This window comes from Tenrec ecaudatus, chromosome 4 (genome assembly GCF_050624435.1).
Source record: "Tenrec ecaudatus isolate mTenEca1 chromosome 4, mTenEca1.hap1, whole genome shotgun sequence".
Classification (NCBI taxonomy): domain Eukaryota; kingdom Metazoa; phylum Chordata; class Mammalia; order Afrosoricida; family Tenrecidae; genus Tenrec; species Tenrec ecaudatus.
The window spans coordinates 74,848,927-74,868,877 of NC_134533.1; the positions used below are offsets into that span (position 1 = coordinate 74,848,927).

Sequence of the window (19,951 nt, forward strand, 5' to 3'; positions counted from 1 at the left end):
AGGTCACAATGAGTCTATATTGACTCGGTGGCAGTGACTTTGAGCCAAAGAGTAACTAAAACAGTGTGACATGAGCATACGAATAGACAAATGCAATAAAACTAGTCCAGAAATAAAACTGATACTTCTATAGCCAATTGATTTATCCCGCCACCAATTTACTCAAACTATATGCTGACCAAATAATCTGAGAAGCTGGAATATATGAAGAACACCACTGCATCAGATTTGGAAGAAAATTCATTAACAATCTGTGGATTGTACTGCCCCTTCCTGTGACGTGTGGTTACCTGTAATCATGCCCCACTATGTAGTTATAACCCTTGGTTAGCAATAAAGTTGGCTTCTCCTGCTCTCGTTCTCAGGTCTCCCCATGAGGACCACGAAGCGGGGCTTAGGTCAGCATGTTACCATTAAAAAGAAAAAAAAATCTGTGATGCGCAAATGACATCACCCTATTTATTGGGCCAGTTGGTTTTTTATAAGGGTGCTAAGTCCATTTTCTGGGGAAAGAACTATCTCTCTAACAAGTATTGCTGGACAGCCAGATTTCCACATGAAGTTGGAACCCTAGCTCACATCATGTGCAAAATTTCATTCAAAAATGGATTAATGATTATTATATTTATTAAATTCACAATACGCTCAGAAGAAAACATAGGAATAAATTTTCATGACCTTGAATTTGGCAATGCTTGCCTATAAGACACTTTATATGACATCAAAACCATGAACAACAGAAGAAAAAAGATAAACTAGACTAGATCAAAATTTTAAAATTTTGTGCATCAAAGGGCTTTTATCAACAAAGTAAAGGACTAATCAATAGAATGGGAGAAGATATTAGAAAACCACTTAACTACAAAAGGTTTAACTACAAAAATATATAAAGAACGCCTATAGGAATTGTGTCTATTTCCAGCTCAGCTATGCCAACAAAATGAAGCTTGTTGAACTGTGTTTCTCTTTTTTAACAACAAAAACCCTCCGTTGTATTAAAAAAAACACTGTTTGGGGGGGGGAAGAACTACAACTCAACATAAAAAGGCAAAAATCCCAATTTTAAAATGGGCACAGGATTTGAATAGGTATTTCTCCAAGGAAGAAAAACAAATGGTCAATAAGCACAAGAAAACATCATCAAAGTCATTTGTCATCAAGGAAAGGCAAATCAAAACCACAATGACATCACTTCACATTCACTAGGATGGCTGCTATTGGAAAAATTAAAAAAAAAAAACAATTTCTATCCAGCAGTGGAGACACTGTAAACTAAATGCACTGTTGGTGGGACTGTAAAATGATACTGCCAATGTAAAAAACAGTTTAGCAATTTCTCAAAAAGGTTAAACAGAATTACTACATGACCCAGAAATTCTAGACTTAGTTGTACACTCTAAAAAATTGAAAACAGCCGGTGCGATCATGAGGTGCCAAAGGGACCAGGTATAAGGCATCATGCAAAAAAAAAAAAAAGTATGTGTGTGTGTGTGTGTGTGTGTGTGTACACATACCATAGTGAATGAAGGGGGAAGTGCAGAGTGGAGACCCGAGGCCCAAGTGTCGACCACTGGAGATCCCCTCATAGGGGGGTTTAGGAGAGGAGATGGGTCAGTCAGGGTGCGATGTAGTACGGATGAAGAACACAGCTTTCCCCCAGATCCTGGATGCTTCCTCCCCCCAACTACCATTATCCGAATTCTAGCTTGCAGGGCTGGATAGGACAGAGGTTGTACACTGGTGCATCTGGGGGCTGGAGGCACAGGGAATCCAGGGTGGACGATACCTTCAAGACCAGGGGTGTGAGGGGCGATGCTGGGAGAGTGGAGGGTGAGTGGGTTGGAAAGGGGGAACTGATTACAAGGATCCACATGTGACCTCCTCCCTGGGAGATGTACGGCAGAGAAGAGGGGGAAGGGAGACTCCAGATAGGGCAAGATATGACAAAATAACAATCTGTGGATTATCAAGGGCTCATGAGGGAGGGGGAAGCGGGGAGGGAGGGGAAAAAAAAGAGGACTTAAAAGAGGCTTGAGTGGAGAGCAAATGCTTTGAGAATGATTAGGGCAAAGAATGTACGGATGTGCTTTATACAATTGATGTATGTATATGTATGGATTGTGATAAGAGTTGTATGAGCCCCTAATAAAATGTTTAAAAACAAACAAACAAAAAAAATAAAATAAATACAATTGTTTTTAAAAAGGGGGAAAAAAAGAATTGAAAACAGATGTTCAAACCCTTGTATATAAATGTTCACAGCACAATTATTCCCAATATCCAAAAGAAGAGAAGAAAATGAGCCAAATACATAGCAACAGATATATGAATAAACAAATGGTAGTATATGCACAAAATAGAATCGCACTCAGTGATTAAAAAGAATACAGCTTACAAACATAACGTGAAGGTACCTCAGAAACATTGTGCTATGTGAAAGAAGTCATACACTGATGGTTACATATTACATATGAAATACCCAGAACGGCTAAACCCACAGATGCAGAAAACATATTGGTGGTTTCCTGAGGCTGGTGGCAGAAAAATGGGAAGTGACTGCTTAATGGCTCAGTGGTTTTCTTTTGGGAAAATGAAAAGGTTTTGAAACTTTATAAAGAGGGGGTTACCCATGACAAGGGTAAGTGACCAGATACTGCTACAAAACCACAGCAGTGTTTAGCAAACGAAACCACCCCAATGGAGCGCTGTTTCTTGACCCCTATTCTGTCATGTGCTGCCCAGCTAGAGCCACACACTTCGGGAGGCGGCGTCTCCATTCCTCTATCCCTGCGCAGCAGTCTGCCACTCTTGAGGGACTCAAGTTTGGTTCCTCTTCCATTTGAGTTGGGGAACAAAAGGAAGTGTGAAAGGAAAGATGAGAGATGTAGGATGGGTAGGATGGGGCAGCCCTTGAACAATCAGCAGGTGCACTGCTGTGATGGGGGCAAAGTCCTCAGTACAACTTGCCTGGCCTTTTTCTTACCAACAAGTTTCCAATGTTCTGAAACCTTCTTCATCTTAAGCCCCTGTGATTATCCTGTATCCTTCCAAGAAAATCAAGTATTTGAGTCACGGATACAATCCTTGCTTTGGGACCCCATAAAAGAGTTGCCATAACCTTTTGAGGTGGCCTTCTGCTTTAAACATAATTGCCCCAGCAGGTTCCTTCAGAAGCATGGCTCTGATTGGCCTTTTGGGGGGAAGGCAACTCAAGACTTAGACAAGTTTATTGAGAGAACTTGTTTGCAGCTACGCATTGACTGCAAAAGCCCATGCATGTATAAACTAGAACCCCAGCAGTATCAATACTTTTTTACTTATGCTCATATTAAGGTACAAAATGCCTCCCAATTATACAAGGCTGAAAAAAATGTGGACATCTTTCATTATCTTTTAATTCCATTTTCCCCATCAACTTTTTAAGTCCCCCGATATATTTTAAAAGTTAATTTTGTCTTGTGTGAATTTCATCTCAAAAAAAATTTTAAATAAAGATATCTGAATATCATGTGGTTATTTGGTTACTTTTTAAACTTTTTTAAACTATTAACTTTTTGTTATCATAAAACAAATTTAGCAAAATATTATCTTTCAAATCTCTACGATGGGTATTTAAGACCCATTATGATATAGTCTCTTTCTCTATGAGCTTAAAGGTTTTCACATTACACTTCAGAAAGTTTATCTGTGATTCAAATAGTTGAAATCAGAAGACCCAAAACAAATAACCATTTCAATGGGGGGGGGGTGTCTGAATGGAGATCCAAAGCTCATCTGTAGACAATTGGACATCCCCTCACAGAAGGGTCACAAGGAAGGGACGAGTCAGCCAGGGTCCAGTATAGCACCTATCAAACACACAACATCCCTCCTCTAGTTCTTTAATGCTTCCCCCGCCCACTTTCATGACCCCCATTCCAGTTCTAGCTGACAAATCTGGCTAGACCAGAGCATGTATACTGACTGGTACAGCTAAGAGCTCTCAACACACAGAATCCAGGCCAGATAAACCCCTCAGGACCAATAATGAGAGTAGCGATACCATGATGTATACGTATAGGGAAGGTGGGGGGAGAACTGGTAGAAAGGGGGAACTGATTGCAATGATCAACATATAACCCCATCCCCCTCAGGGGGATGAACAACAGAAATGGTGAAGGGAGACAGCAGATGGTGTAAAATATGAAAATAAAAATAATGTATAAATCATCAAGGGTTCACAACACAGTGGGAGGGGAGGAGGAAAAAGAGGAGCTGATACGAAGGGCTCAAGTAAAAAGAAATGTTTAGGAAATGATGGCGGCAACATATGTACAAATGTGCTTGATACAACTGATATATGGATTGTTACAAGAGCTGTTAAGCACCACCAATAAAATGATTTATTAAAATAAAATGTTAAAAGAACTGAAAAATGTTGAAAATGATTTCTTCTTTTGCTTCAGAATACAATGAAGGGCCGAGTCAAGGCAGCAACATAGAGATAGTGACAAGGGGATCACATTCCAGGGATGCCCCCGGCTATAGAAGGGTCACGGCACAGCCGATGCTAACAGCACCTTTGTGCATCCACTGCCCTCAGTGCACACTATACTCAGTCCCCCCAGGAGGCGAAGGAACCGCCGCGTTTACCAGCAAGCAGACACTATGCCTCTGAGCTCTTCTTCACTTCTGTAATCACAGTGCTAGCACTCAGAAGACACGAAGCACATGTTGGCTGAATGAACACCTTATTTATGTTCCAGCATCAATCCATGCTACATGGGCATACACCTCTTAAGGACACCCCACAGGTCCTCAAGCTCCCCTCACCTTATAATAATGTTCCAAGAGAATCCTGACCACGCCCTCCACGCTTTCTGCTTCGACGGGCTTTCTGGCAAATTGGAGTAGATACTGCAAAGCATCCGCTGGGGAAGTCGCTTTACACAGATCGATGTGGAGGGCTGCAGATTTACTTGGCTTTGTTAGTCGGAGTTTCTTTGTTGTAAGTTCTTCTTGTTGTTGCTGTAAAGGGGTGGGGAAGATAAGGCATGAAGACTTAACTGAAACAGTTGGCAATTACAATCATGCCATTGATGAAAATCACTTTCCTTATTACCAAGTCATATATTTCACTAACAGACCCAGTCTTAGGAAAAAGCAGTCTTATGAAAGAAAAATAAGAGTACCGGATTGGAGATAGAGTTTAGTCCCAATTTTGCTTTTCACTAGCTCTTACAACTCAGAATAAGTCATAGAATTCCTCCAAGTCTCCATTTCTCTCTCTTTAAAACAGATGCAACAACATTCTTGTTGTATCTGTCTTACAGGATTGTTGTAACTCTGGGGTTTAGAGGCTAAAGGCCCTCTTCATTGGAAAGACCAATTCTGAGTAGTCTTGAAGGTTGTACTGAGACACTCGCCAGGACCAGCTTTTCCTGCAAAATTTGAACTGATGGGAGCTGCCTGCAACCTACACTGGGGGAAAACATCTTCCCCTCACTCTGTATACTCCATTATCTCCCTTCCCCAAACCATTCTGTCTGCATGAGGACAATCACTGCAGCTAAATTGTACCACCCACCAAGCCTGGCAAACTAGCCAATGAGCACATGTTTACTGATGGCACAGCTGATTTGGAGTTTAGAATTATCTTTGAGTTATAGCTCTGATGCTCTGTTATCAATGAGTCACAAGTCCCAGTCACAGCTTCTGAAAAATAAGAATAAGATCTACCAGCAGCCTTTCTCACACAGGCTCCTCATCTTAACCATAAAACTCAACCCCAAACCATTAACATCAAGTTGATTCCAACTCATAGTGAAGCCACAGAACATAGGTTCCTAAATTTATTTGGCCTACTAGCTTTTCAGAAAGAAAAAAAATTGGTCAATGCCCCCTAGCAATTAAGAATGTTTGTACTACAACCCATAATCCAAACTAAAGTGTGGGTATCACTTGTGCAGCCTCTGGACCATTCCAGTATCCCTCCCGGGGGTGGTATTTTGGGGGAAAATGCCATAGAAGATGAAAAATTTAGTGACTGTTTTCTTCCATTTCCAAATAGAACTGTTCGAGATGCACTTGTTACAGAGAATGAATGCCAAAAGGTTCACATAAACCAGAACTTGTCGCTCCAGGGCTTACATCAGGCCCTGGTAGGTAGGTACAGCAAATCCTGCAAAAGCCAGAACCTATATAAGGCATAAACCTGTCAAGAAGGAAAACTCAAAATTATTTTCCACTAAAAGTAAAACTGCACTGTCAAAGATAGAAAACTTTCAAGGATGGAAAACCAAGGCAGTCCAGATGAATTCTGAAATCTGGCTCTCATTGGTTTCATTGTCCATAATCCTCAAACTCATGGCCATCAAATCGATTGACTCTGAACAGAAAAGAACTGTCCTTTTGGATTTCTGAGACCAACTTTCTCCCATAGAGAAGTTGGTGGATTCGAACTGTTGAACTTGTGGTTAGCAGGCCACCAGGGCTCCTCACTGTGTATTATATGATCCTAAAACCCTATGGGGCAGTTCTCCTCTCCTAGACAGTAACTATGCGGCAGAAATGACTCGGTGGCAATGGGTTTTGAAGATAAGAGGACTCTGGTGGCACAGCATTAAAGCACTTGGCAATTATATTCTTTCACAGTGAGTTGGAACTGATTTGATGGCCGTGGGTTTGGGTTAAGATAAGGAGAAAGGTGGACCAAATGGTAAAATGCTGGGTTAACAATAGCTAAGATCTGCTTCTGAAAGTTGAGAGCCTCGACAACCCTATGGGGTATAGTTCTGCTCTGCTACACATCGGGTCACCATGAGTCAGAGTCGGCCGATGACAACTAGTGTGCTCCTGTTATTTATGTGCTACCAAGGTGGTTACGACTGAAAGCTGCCCTCTATGATGCAGTGGAACCACCCCAGGTTGTAATCTTTCTGGGAGCACATCAACAGTGACTGGCAAGTACCAACCTGACCTTTCCGCAGCCAGAAGCATAACGACTGCACCCTCCTTTTTGGTACGTTAAATGTGGTAATCAACAAGTGTCCTTAACATCTAATAAATTAATCTAGTGTCCTGAGCAATCACCTCCTTACAAATTCACAATTCTATAAAGAAGTTAGGATTATTCTAGATGGCACCGTAAGCGCTTGTAAATCAAAGGAACCTGGACTCAATAGCCATTTACAATAGAGCAAGCCACCTTCTTCTATAAAAGGGAATACCAAGACCTGTATAACAGGGATTTTGAGAGGTCTAAATTGTAAAGTATTGTATATGAGGCACACTAGTGGCACAGTGGTCAAGTGTTGGGCTGCGAACCAAAGGGTTCACAGTTCAAACCCACCAGCAACTCCTCAGGAAAATGCGTCACTTTGCTTCTGTAAATATTTAAAGCCTTGGAAATCGTATGGGGCAATTCTACTCAGTCCTATTGGGTCACTATGGGTCAGGATCAACTAGATGGCATTGAGTTTGGCTTTGGTTATATTGTACATACACATAATAAACACAAGATACATGTCACTTCTTTCTCTTCACAACAGAGAAAAAGCAGAAGCCCTAAGATCTCATTACATCACTCTAAGATAACTATTCACATATACGGAAAAAACAAAACAACTTCCTTTAAAACTCTCATCCATTCCCATCTTGTTCGACACAAAGTCAGGACAAATTTTGGAGATGTCTTTCCCTGAGAAGTCTAAGGAAATGGAAAAAATGCTATCAACTATCACTCACCCATCAGTAACACTGTAGTAAGCCAGGCTCTGGGGTCCATCCAGAATCCAGGGGTGAACCCAGATGGTCTCTCTACCCCAAAGGAGTCCAGAATGGTGGAGCATATATAATTTATATAGTACTTACACTACTAAAGGTGCCCTGGTGGTGTGATGGTTACTCATTGGACTGCTAACTAAACCACAAGGTCAGCAGTTCAAAAGCACCAGTCACTCCATAGGAAAAATAAGAGATTTTCTCCTCCCATAAAGAGTTACAGTCCCAGAAACTCACCAGGGCAATTCTACCCTGTCCTGTAGGGTAGCTATGAGTCAGCGCTGACTCATGGCAGTGAGTTTAGTTTGTTCTTTTTACAGTTCTAATGGAGCCTTGATGGTGTGACGGTTATGTGTTGGGTTGCTAACTGCAAGGCCAGCCATTCTAAACCACCAACCACTTTTTGGGAGAAAGAAAGGGCTTTCTACTCCCATGAACAGTTCCTATTTTATAAACTCACCGGAGCAGTTCTACCCTTTCCTTGAAGGTCCCTAAGTCGGTATCGACTCAATGGCAGGGAGTTTGGTTTTTGGTTACAAGTACTGAGTAGTAAGTACAAATAGATAAATGTCATAGTGTTATATAAGCAGAAGAAAAGGTTGCAGGTGAGTGAAGAAAATAAAGGAAGGAATGACGTGTTCTTTGCAATAGAGCATGTTTAAAAGTTTGGAGGTGTGCAAATACATGACATGCTGTAGGAGGTAAATAGTCTTGAGAGGTGCCACAACAGTGTTGGGAAGAGCGGAAACGACAAGTGATAAAGCAGGAGGGAGTATACTGTCTGATCACAAGGGAGTAAGAGGACTGGTCTTACGAAAAGATGGAGCTACAAACGAGAAAGGAAAAAGCAATTGTCAATGCAATTATCTCTCTGTATTTATAATCAGATATGCTCCCTTGTCTCTTCCATTATTCTGTGACTCTAAAAGAGCAGATTGTGATATATTCTGGACTTCTACGACGTATGCTGGATTGGTAGTCGAACACTTTTCTCAATTCCTTGGACACAATACTCACTCATCTACTTAATAAATCCTTGTTGAATGGATGAATGAAACAGTCAAGGATCTGCTTCCTGGCCGATCATCTAGGCCAGTGGTTCCCAACCTTCCTAATCCCTTGACCCTTTAATACAGTTCCTCATGTATGGTGACCCTCCAACCATAAATGTATTTTTGTTGCTACTTCATAACTGTAATTTTACTACTGTTATGACCCCTGTGAAGGGGGTCGCGACCCACAGGTTGAGAACCGCTGGCTTTGCTACTCCACAAATCTAAGATCCTATGGAGGGTCTAGGAATCCACATCATTGGCATCAAAGGGGGCTTGCTAGAAAGGATGACTCTTGGCTCTCCACCCCAACTAATCAAAGTGACATGTTAAGGAGCTCCTCAGATAAGTTTCACAACGTGAAAGTATGCAAAGTACATTCTAAGCAATGATTTAGCAACAGCTAAATGGTGACATGGGGACCATCACTGGATGCTCAAGCAATGGATAGAGCCCCGCCCCCCTGCTTAAAGCAACTTCAAGAAAGACACCTGCTCCTGAAGGAGGTCTACCTGCTTTGACACAGGGCCTCAAGGGATCTCTATCAACCCTTCTCCCAGCCTTGTTGTTCGTGTGTCGCGTCGGGCACATTCCCACTCAGTGATCGGATAGGGCACAGCAGAACTGACTCATGGGGTGTTCCAGGCAGAACTCTTAGAGAACAGACCGCCAGGTCTTTAAAGCTTTGCATTCTGGAACTTCGCCTAGTCAACTTTGGGGGGAAATTGGGAGTTGGGGCCGGTTGTCCCGAACTGTGTCTTCATCCTTCGCCGGATGCCGCAATGACAACATATGTAAATTAGACAATGGAACCGCTTCAGCAGAGTAGCGTGAGAAAACAAAATGAGATAACGGAGAGGCCGTTGTTTAGTAAAAGGTAGCGTTATTTATTTCTTGGAGTAATCACCAAGAGCGCTTCAGACGACTCCTTCCCGCTATCCACCGCAGCAGCGGCCGCAAACTCACGCCCACTAACGTGTAGTCTCCGAGAGCCTTCGCTCTCGGCGGCACCTGCTCTGACGAAGTGCCTGGGCCCGAACAACCGTCCCGGTCGCGGACCATCCTGGCGACTTTCCTGCCCACGCTTACCTGGACCACCTTGCTGAATTCCTCGTACACTCGCTTCTTCAGGTGCGCCGCCATGGTCGCTTGCCCGCGGGCCCTCGCAGCTTCCGTACTTCCCACGGGCGGCGGGCGAGAGGAGCCGCCGCGATCCCACAAGCCAGTGCGGTGCTGGGAAAGAGAGGCCGCGTCTCGCTGCTCGACTGTCCCGCTAAGGGGCGGGCGCTTTGGCCCGCCAGCGCCGCGTGCGCGCAGGAACGGGGTCGGCCTCCGAGCGCGAGGGGGCGGGGCTCCGGCGGGAAGAGACGTGATTGAAAGGGAGGAAGAGCCAATGGGAACACCCGGCGGCTCGGTGGTGGTCTGCGAGTGGCCGGGAGACTGGCGGGGAGCCGAGCAAACGGAGAGGGGACGTTTAAAGGGCAGAGGCGGGGCGATTCAGAGCTAGAAGCAAAACCTGGAGAAGTGTGAGGGATTTTAACTCCTGAACTAGAGAAAGGAGGCCGAGCCCACAGTCCCATCATCCTATAAGTTCCACAGTGTTTGCAGCTTGTCGCCTCCTGAACTCGAGTTTCTGCCGTGTGCCACCCATCTTGTGGCCCAAAGCTCAAAACCAAACCCACTGACATCGAGGCGATTCTGACCTTGAGGCGGCTCTGTAGGACAGGGTAGAACGGGCCCTGTTTCTGAGTGCAAAGCCAAAGCTAGCTATTTTCTTTTTCCTTTTAGTTTTCTTTGTTGTTGTTTTTTTTAAAAGTCATTTTATTGGGGGTTCATGCAACTCTTATCACAATCCATACATCAATTGTGTAAAGCGCATTTGTACATTCGTTACCCTCATCATTCTCAAAACATCTGCTCTCCACTTAAGCCCCTGGCATCAACTCATTTTCCCCCCTCCCTCATGAACCCTTGATAATTTACAAATTATTATTTTGTCGTATTTTACACTGACCAACGTCTCTCTTCACCCACTTTTCTGTTGTCTGTGCCCTAGGGAGGAGGTCACATGTTAGATCCTTGTAATAGGTTCCCCCTTTCCACTCCACCCTCCCGGTATCCCCACTCTCACCACTGGTCCTGAAGGGATCATCCGACCTGGATTCCCTGTGTTTCCAGTTCATATCTGTACCAGTGCACATCCTCTGGTCTACCCGGATTTGTAAGGTAGAATTGGGATCATGATAGTGGGGGGAAGAAGCATTTAGGACCTACAGCTGGCTATTTTCAACTGCAGCACTTAAACACTCTGCCACTGGGGCAAGGTGCCTTCACACTCTCCTCACTTTGTATCTGACAGCTGTTTATCTTTTAAGGAGTCTTCCTCCCCTCAGATAGTTAGCAACCACATTCACTTCACTACCCTCTAGTAAATTCTGACCCAAAACTGTTCCTTTGGGTTTCCAAGGCTGGAAAATCTTTGCAGGAGCAGAGAGCCTCATCTTTCTCTTCTGAGGGGCTGTTGGTGGGGTCTAACTTATTAGTAGCCTAATGTGTAATCCACTGCGCCTTCTGATAGCTACAATAAGGTGGGAAAGAGGCCTCGGCCAGCTGGCCGGCAACAAACCTTCCAGCTGGGCTCCAGAACTTGATGAGCAAGTGGCCTCAACTACAGATGTGCTGATCATGCCTGGCCAACAAAACCTATCTATCTATCTATATCATACTGATGAAATATGTGGAAATACTCCATTCACATGATAATGCTAATAAATCTGAGGTGAAGTAAATACGTAACCTGAAACTTACCTATTTAGTTTGTGCCTCTGTGATGCTCAGAAGGACGGTGATATGTGTATACGCTGCCCTTTACCCTCCAAAACCAACAACATTCTGGGGGAAAAGACGTTCAAGTGCTAGATGGTGGAGGAATATAGTTCAAGCAGAAAACTTCTTCAGGATGCCTCAGGAAAGCTTTACAGAGGAGAGGAGTTTTTTAGTTTTTGGAGAGGATTTTTAATCTGGTGCTAAAAGAGTAACAGAAGAAGGCATCTCAGACCACAGTATAAGCAAATGCACTGAGTGAAATATAGAGCATTTTACCTGTAGCACCCTCAATAAATGATGTTGTTATTGTGAGTGGCTCTGGAGTCACCCCCTACTCATGGTGATATTCCACACAGTAGAGGAATTTAGCTGCCTGTTGTTGGGTCCTGAGCCATCCCCATGATCAGTTTGGACTCAGACGGTTCTGATCCATGGGGTCTTCATTGGCTGATTTTTCATAAGTAGATCCCTGGGTTTTTTCATCCATGTTAGTCTGGATTGGAGCTCTAGTGGCACAGTGGGGCAAGCACTGGGCTGCTAACCCCAAGGTCATCTGTTCAAACCCACCAGATACTCTTTGGGAGAAAGAGGAGGCAATCTACACCCATGAAGATCCATAGTCTCAGAAATCTGAAGGAGTTGTTCTACTCTCCTGTAAGATGCCCAGGAGTCAGAATCAATTCGTAGGCAGTGGCTAGTCTGGAATGTCACTGAAATCTGTTGAGCATCAGAAAAACATACAGCCTGCCACTGACCGGCGGTGGCTGTGCATGAGGTGAATTGGCCAAGGGAATATTGCATGGTTTAAAATCAAGAAAGGTACATGTTGGGGTTATATCCTCTCACCATACTTATTCGATCTGTGTGCTTGGTAAATAATAAACAGAAAAGCTGGATTCTGTGAAGACAAGTGTGACAGCAGGCTTGGGAGAAGGCTGACGAACAATCTTCGATATGCAGATGACACAACCTTGTTGCGGAAAGTGAGGAGGACTTGAAGCACGCGCCGATGAAGATCAAGGATTGAAGTTTGTACAACACAAGCCTGAAGACCACAGCCTTCACAACTGGACCAACCGGTACCATCAGGATAAACAGAGAAAAGATGGAAGTTTTCAAGGATTTCAGCTTACTTGAATCCACAATGAACGCTCGTGGAAGCAGTAGTCAAGAGATCAAATGATGCCTTTCTGTGGGTAAACCTGCTGCACACGACCTCTTTAAACTGCTGAAAAGCAAGGATGTTACTTTGAGGACTAAAGTGCACCTAACACAAGCCATGGTACTTTCAGTCGCCTCATCATGTGCCTGTGAAAGTTGAACATTGAATAAGGGGGACTGAAGAACTGCAGGATCTGCATCATGGTGGTGGCAAAGAATACTAAAAGCACCGTAGACTGCCAAAAGAGTAAACAAACCTGTCTAGGAAATATAGCTAGTAGGCTCCTTAGAGGCAAGGGTGACAAGACTTTATCTGACATACTTTGGACATGTTGTCAGGAGAGACCATGCCCTGAAGAAGGACATTATGCTTGGTTTGTTAGTTCAGGTAGACTAGAGAAACAAATTCATGGACACTCCTATGTGTATAAGAAAGAGCTTTATATACAAGAGCAATTGAATATTGAGAAAACATCCCAGCCAAGTCCATAAGTCAAATAAAAGCCCATATGTCCAATACCAATGTATAAATTTCTCTTCAGACTCACGCAACACATGCAATGATGCCAAATACAGGAAGATCACAGGCCAGTTGGTAGAAAGTCTTGTGGATCCAGTGGTGGTAAGAAGCACCTTAGTGCTGGGGTGGGTCTCCACATGGCTCCTCCAGCTCCAGGCTCTGGCTGCATCTGTGTAGCTCCATCAGGCTCTTCATCAGTAATGTCTTCCAGGGAGTATTTAGCAGGGAGTGAGTGTGTATCCCACCTCCAGCAAGCTATGTATCTTCTTAGCATCTCCAAATGAGGTCATCAAGTTGTGATCTGATTGACAGGCTAAACTCCACCCCTTCACTCTTAAGTCTCAAATTGACGACAGGTTATGTAACTCCCACACTTGGTAAAGTCAAGAGGCAGCAAAAAAATATAAAGACTTTCAACGAGATGGCCTGACACAGGGGCTACAACAAGGGGCTCAAGCTTCAGAACAATTGTGAGGCTGGGACAGGACCGGGCAATGTTTTGTTCAATTATACATAGAGTCCAATGAATTGGAACCAAACTGATGGCACCTAACAACAACAACACTATCAAACCTGAACTGCCAACAGTTGAAAATTAAACCATTATTTTATATATTTTATATACTAAGAAGTAGTGCTATAATTAAAAGAGTTTCTTATTGCCCTTTCATATCAATTTAATTGTTTGTTTTGGATCTTTTGATATCTGATACCTGATCCCATTGACACCTCACAATCACACAGGCTGGTGTGCTTTTTCCATGTGGGCTTATTTGCTTCCCGGCTAGATGGCAGCTTGTTTAACTTCAAGCCTTTAAGACCTCACATGCTATATCTTTTTTAATTTTATTTTAATGGTTTTATTTTCACAGTATAGCATGTTTTTCCAACTTTGAGGAACTTGTCGATTGCCCTTTTCACTTTTTCTTTTCATTTTTTTAAACGTTTTATTAGGGGCTCATACATCTCTTATCATAATCCATACATACATCAATTGTGTAAAGCACATCTGTACATTCATTGTGCTTTGCTATATCTTTTGATAGCTGGGCACCATCCACTTTCTTCACTACATTTGATTATGCACACATTTAGTCTTCTGCGAGTGTGTTGGGAAGGTGAGTATCAAAGAGTGTTAGGTTATTAAAACAAAGTTCTCTTTTGTTTAGGGAGGCCTTGAGTAGAGGTCCAAAGTCTATCTGCTATCTTAATACTTAACATATAAATATATGTACATTGGCCTCTATCCCCTTTCATTATAAATTAATGTATTTATATATATACATACCTATAGCTATACCTCTATAAATAGCTTTTGCCTCCTATTTCTTTCCTCTATTTCCTTTCACCTTCCTCTTGTCTCACTATCAGCATTTGGCTCTCAGTAATGGCTCTCTTGGATACATTGCACTTGATCAAACCCCACACCAGGCATTATATGCCTTCCCCACCATCAATTTTAGATCTCTGTTGTTCCCTTATCTCTGGTTCTGTTGGCTCCCTGCTAGCTCCCCTCCCATGACATCCCTGACCACCAGTCCATTGTTTTCTCCTTGGGATTGTTTGTCCTGTCTATCTTATATAGATAGACATATCTTATTTAGATAGATAAAAAAAAGATAGATAGTTCCAGTTCTGTCTGCTGACCCTTATGAGTATTTTCCAATTGGATCTGAGGTGCCAAGCCCTGTCCCCTGAGTCAGAAGTTTATTTTCAGGATTCCTCAGGAACTTGGTTACTTTACTCCCCTCGCTGCCCTGTTGCACTCCCTTCACGTTTCACCCTCTGTGCGTGGAACAGACAGGGTGGGGGGGCACACTTTTTACACAGTGTCTCCTGTGCTGACCCCCAGAGCGCTTGCTATGGGTCAGTGAGGTGAAGTCTGTGCCTTGTGGTATGGCCAGCCCTATGGTCCTCTCTGTGCACTGGCTGCTTCAAGCAGAGATCTCGTCCCTGGGGCTTGTTGGGCCATGATGAGGTTCTCTTGCTCTCTCTCTTTTCCTCGTAGTTAGCACCTGAGTGGTCTGGACAGACCCAGCACTCTCCCCAGGCTACATCTTCAGGGGAGGGGCACATGTCTTTGAGGATATTTTAAATGACAATTGGAGATAACACTCACAGGGCCAAAAGTGCACAGAACTCAATTGCAGCGATGACAAACATGAACCAGGAGCCCGTTTGTTTGTATAGGAGCACTTGGACAATGCAATGTTTATATCCTGATGGCAGAGATGTTAAATGTGTATCTTGTCAGGAATGATAGCCAAAATCTTTTATTATTATTATTATTATTATTATTGATTACATACCTGCAGGAGGAATTTTTTTAACAAAACAGATGGTTTATTAATCAATTTTATAAAATTGTGCATTCAAGCCTCAGATGACAAAATGGGCTGGAGTGTGCAACCATGCTTTCATAAGCATTATATGCTGCCCAGTCTTCGAGTCCCTCCCCCAGCTCCTCATTGGCTAAGGACTCTGGCAGGTTTCCTCCCCCAGCCCCCTCCTTGGTTAATCCAATCCACACAATACCATTCTCTCCATCAGCTCTCAGCTTGTGCTCTGGCTTCTTAGTCACTCTGGCCTTTTGTTTCCTTGATTGCTGAAGATGGACCAATCTGGGATCTATTTCTCACAACTTCCTCCTTTTTTCTCCTTATACTAGTTGCTCTCATCTCCATCTACGCTTCTCACTAATATCTGTGGGCATTCCCTCTAATAAAGTGTGTCATCTATGGACACATCTAAGAGTAGCCCTCGAACACAGCATCCAACGTTTGTTCAAATTCCAGCCACTATTAGGAGCGAGGTGAGGACTGAGGCCACTCAGAGAAATGGTCACGTGGACCAGCATTCTTGGCCCAACTCATTAGCTAGAGCGTTTCATCCTTGCGGGACCTTTGTGATGGCTCCAGGTGTAGTTTATGAGTCCCTGGTGGCTATAAGGTGTGTAATTAATCCAGTACACATTTTTATTTATGGTAGACACCAGAAAAGAAAAAACAAAACCTTGCAGCGCTCTGATTCCAAGCTTTCAACTCGTTAGGAACTCCTCTAGAGACTCCAATGGAGTCCATCTAAGTATGGGGATCAATGATCCAGGGAGGGATCCCCAGACTCGGAATTACTCCTTGCGCTCGGGCTTCTGGAGGAATGCTAGGGAAGGAGATTGGCAGCTGGACTGAGGGCACACATCCCAGTCCAATTGGAGGGCAGCAAAGGGCAGGGGCTCCCCTTTCCACAATACAGCTGCCAGGAGGGTTCTGAGGGCCGAACAGTTCCCACTACGAGGCTCACCAGTGATATTTTTGGGTGTCGTGCAAGTTGCTAATTCTCCACTGTGAACTCAGCTCCCTGCCTTGAAAGTGCAGGAAGACATTGTATGTATTTGGAAACAAAGGAAAAATTCAGTTTAGATTGTGAGTAAAACCTATTGGGGGACAATAGAGAAACAATAGAAATAAGATTGAGGAGAGGAGTTAGGGCCTGTCTGGCTTAAAAACACCAACATCTTATATTCTTCACTGTTTAAATGGAAACATTCTATGTATTGAATTCGTGGCATTTTCTCTTGGCCCCCATCACTGGATATGAGAATACAATGAGGTACCCCAGTGGATCCCCTGGGTTTGAAACTCAGTCTTTGCTGTCCCTTTTGTAGAAACTACAGTCCGTTTCCAAGGGGAAATCGTCCAAGCTGCCTCTTCTCAACATGTTAGTGTAGCAGGAAGGGCTCCAAGGGCCGACTTAGCTCCCGCTGTAATACACTAGGGCAAGTCAGGTATATTGCTATGAGGTGTCCAGATCAGACATGCATGCATTTATTCCAAACATAACATGTTTAAACACGTCTCTAAGATCAGCAATGGCTGCAGACAAGTCCTCTCAGTAACACACTTGTTTTAGCCCCATTAAAGTGCCTTCAATAGAGGATTATGCTTTGTGCCATGGGATAAATGACTTTGAGGTCACGATAATATCATACTTTAATAAAATTCAAGTGACCATCTTCCTAAATCATTGATATTTTGCCACATGCGTAAAAGAATAATGTTCCCAATAAAAGAATAGTTTGTAGATGAATCAAGAAATTTTTAAGGAAAAACCTCAAAGATGAATTCAGGGATTGGACAGTAGATTTATCCAATGCACTTCGTCTTTTGATCTACCGACGGCTGCTTCCCTGAGCATTGGCTGTGGCTCTGAGCAATTAGAAATCCTTGAAGACTTCGATCTTGTCTCCACTGGTCACGATGTGCTCCAGTGGTTCCATTGGGAGGATTTTTACCTTCTTGACATTGAGTCACAATCTAACTGAAGGCTACAATCCTTGATCTTCATCAGCAAGTGCCTCTAGTCCTCCTTACTTGCAGTCAGCAAGGTTGTGTCATCGGCATATCGAAGTTGTTCACGGCCTTCCTGCAGTCCTGACGCTGCATTCTTCGTCATATGACCCAACTCCTCTGGTTATTTGTTCAACATATAGATTGAATAAGTATGGTGGTAGCATACAACCCTGACACACACCTTTCCTGATTACCAGTTTAGACTTTTTGAAAGTCTTGTAGAAACTGTAGACATAAACTTCCATTACCCTTGGATATAATAATTCTTGGAGTGGAATGACTGTGTCCTGACTTCCACATGCGTACTGGTATTACAGCATGCCCATGGCTCCTTGCTTGATCCGCTTTTGCATCCTGTACTTGGAAGCTCTTTTATTGTGGACATTGCCATGTAAGATTATGATGCTTCCTTGATGAGTTGGTGAGGTCTGTAAATATTTGGGGTTATCATGTCAAGTGATAATAGAATCACTTGACGATGGTAAATATACCTTGTCTGGTATGAATAGAACAACTCCAGCTTTCTTCTGATTCATGCTAGCATGGTATCCTTTCTCCTATCCTTTCATTTTTAACCTATTTAAAGCAAGATTCCTGGATGCAACATGTAGTTTGGGGCTTGTCTTTTCTGTACACTATCACAATCGCTGTCTTTTAATAGGGGTATTTCTACCGTGTGTGGTACTTACATCTGTGCCATCTAGATGCTCCTGGCTAGGAGTGGGGTGAAACCTGATGCTGTGTCCTTGGGGGTCTGGCCTTCTTATAAGCAGGGACCCAGACACCCACGTTCTCTTTCTTTATCCCTCCTCACCTTCCTGCTTGCTAGATACCCTGGGAGCTGCCTTAGATCCACATGTTTCATTGACCTTAGATCCACATGACTACACCCACTGGCCTGAGATCTTCCTGCATTCTGCATCATTGCATGTAGTTACATGCGTCTGGAGAGGGGCTTATGGACTCTTGTTGGACTTACGGCCTTGCCTTGGACTGGGCTGGGCCACTTGCTCGTTATATAATTGCTTCTTGATTTAAAGCTCCTTCTTATACACAAATGAGTCTCACTGGATTTGTTTCTCTAGTCAACCCAGCCTAACACCCATGTCTCTGCAACGAGGCTTTTTCCTCTTCGACACTTTGCCCTGACCTTCAGCTCCTCAACTCAGGAGACTACTGGGCTCAGCTTGGGTTTTCCGTCTTTGTACCACGCTTGGATATCTTATCTAAGTAGTTATCTGGGACATTCATAAGTTGTACGCCTATCTTTTCTTTCAGAGTTTGTTAATATCTTGCCTAACATGCAATGTATTAAGCCCCACTGTTATACACACTTTGTCCAAGTCTGTTTTGTTTTATTGTTTTTTCTTTGTTTCAAGTAGGAGGGTAAATCTTATTTTAAAAGTCTCTGATATTCTAACATGGTCCAAAAGGGATGTTTCTTAATATAATTATTATTTTTAATAACTGCATATGTCCCACCTATAGGGAGGAAAACAGGAGTTCCCAGAATGCTCAGGAGAAGGCCATGCCCACACAGAAGCATCATTGGCTATGACCTGATTGACAGGTTAGATCCACCCCTTCACTCAAGTTGATAGGAGATTCTGTAACTGCCACAACCATGCATGGAAAAACTTGAAAGCAACTATTCTTGTATGCAGGAGGGGCCGTGTCATAATTAGGGCCCCGAAGATATAAGCAGACATTGCTGAGCGGAACATTTTGGAAAGTACTGTACCTTAAGGGAGGGCATACCAATTATATATTAGTGTGTAACAAGTCACTCGCAAACATAGATACTTAAAAGCTTCGTAATTTACTCATGATTGGGTGATTTAGACTGGTCTTACCTGGGTGGTTCTGGGTCACTAATTTGGCTACATCTTCTGGTCATTCAATTAGACCTCAATGGTCCAAGATGGGCTCATGACCTGGGTTCCCTTCCTTGTAGCCTCTCCAGAGAGAAAGCGTAGTTTCTTTTGAGACAGTAGCAGCATTCCAAGAGTGTAAACCCCAGGGCATAAGTGCCTCTGTTTGTGTCCTACTTGCTAATGTTCCACGGGCAAACAAGTCCCATCCAGCTACCCTGCCAAGGCCAGCTACAACGAGAGAGAGGACTATGCAGTTCTGACACCACGCAGCAAAGCCTCTTATAGTCAGGCTGGGAAGCTAGGGATGGAGGTAATCCTGTAATTAGTCAAGAAGGTAGCTTATTGATAAATCAAAGTAGCTATCAAACTCATTTCTCTGTACAGAACCACCTTATTGCTATGGGTGCC

The 19,951-nt window shown here is 43.4% G+C and overlaps 1 protein-coding gene across 1 annotated transcript in view; it reads right to left on the reverse strand.

Annotated features, from left to right (window-relative positions):
• Positions 1-10,058, reverse strand: part of INTS4 (integrator complex subunit 4) — a 111,058-nt gene extending 101,000 nt beyond the window's left edge. The window contains exons 1-2 of the mRNA XM_075546338.1: positions 9,903-10,058; positions 4,813-5,007 (exon numbers count right to left, since the gene is read on the reverse strand). Of these exons, the coding sequence (XP_075402453.1) occupies positions 4,813-5,007; positions 9,903-9,956 (249 nt within the window). The 5' untranslated portion in view covers positions 9,957-10,058. The remainder of the gene's footprint in view (positions 1-4,812; positions 5,008-9,902) is intronic.
• Between the last annotated feature and the right edge of the window lie 9,893 nt (positions 10,059-19,951).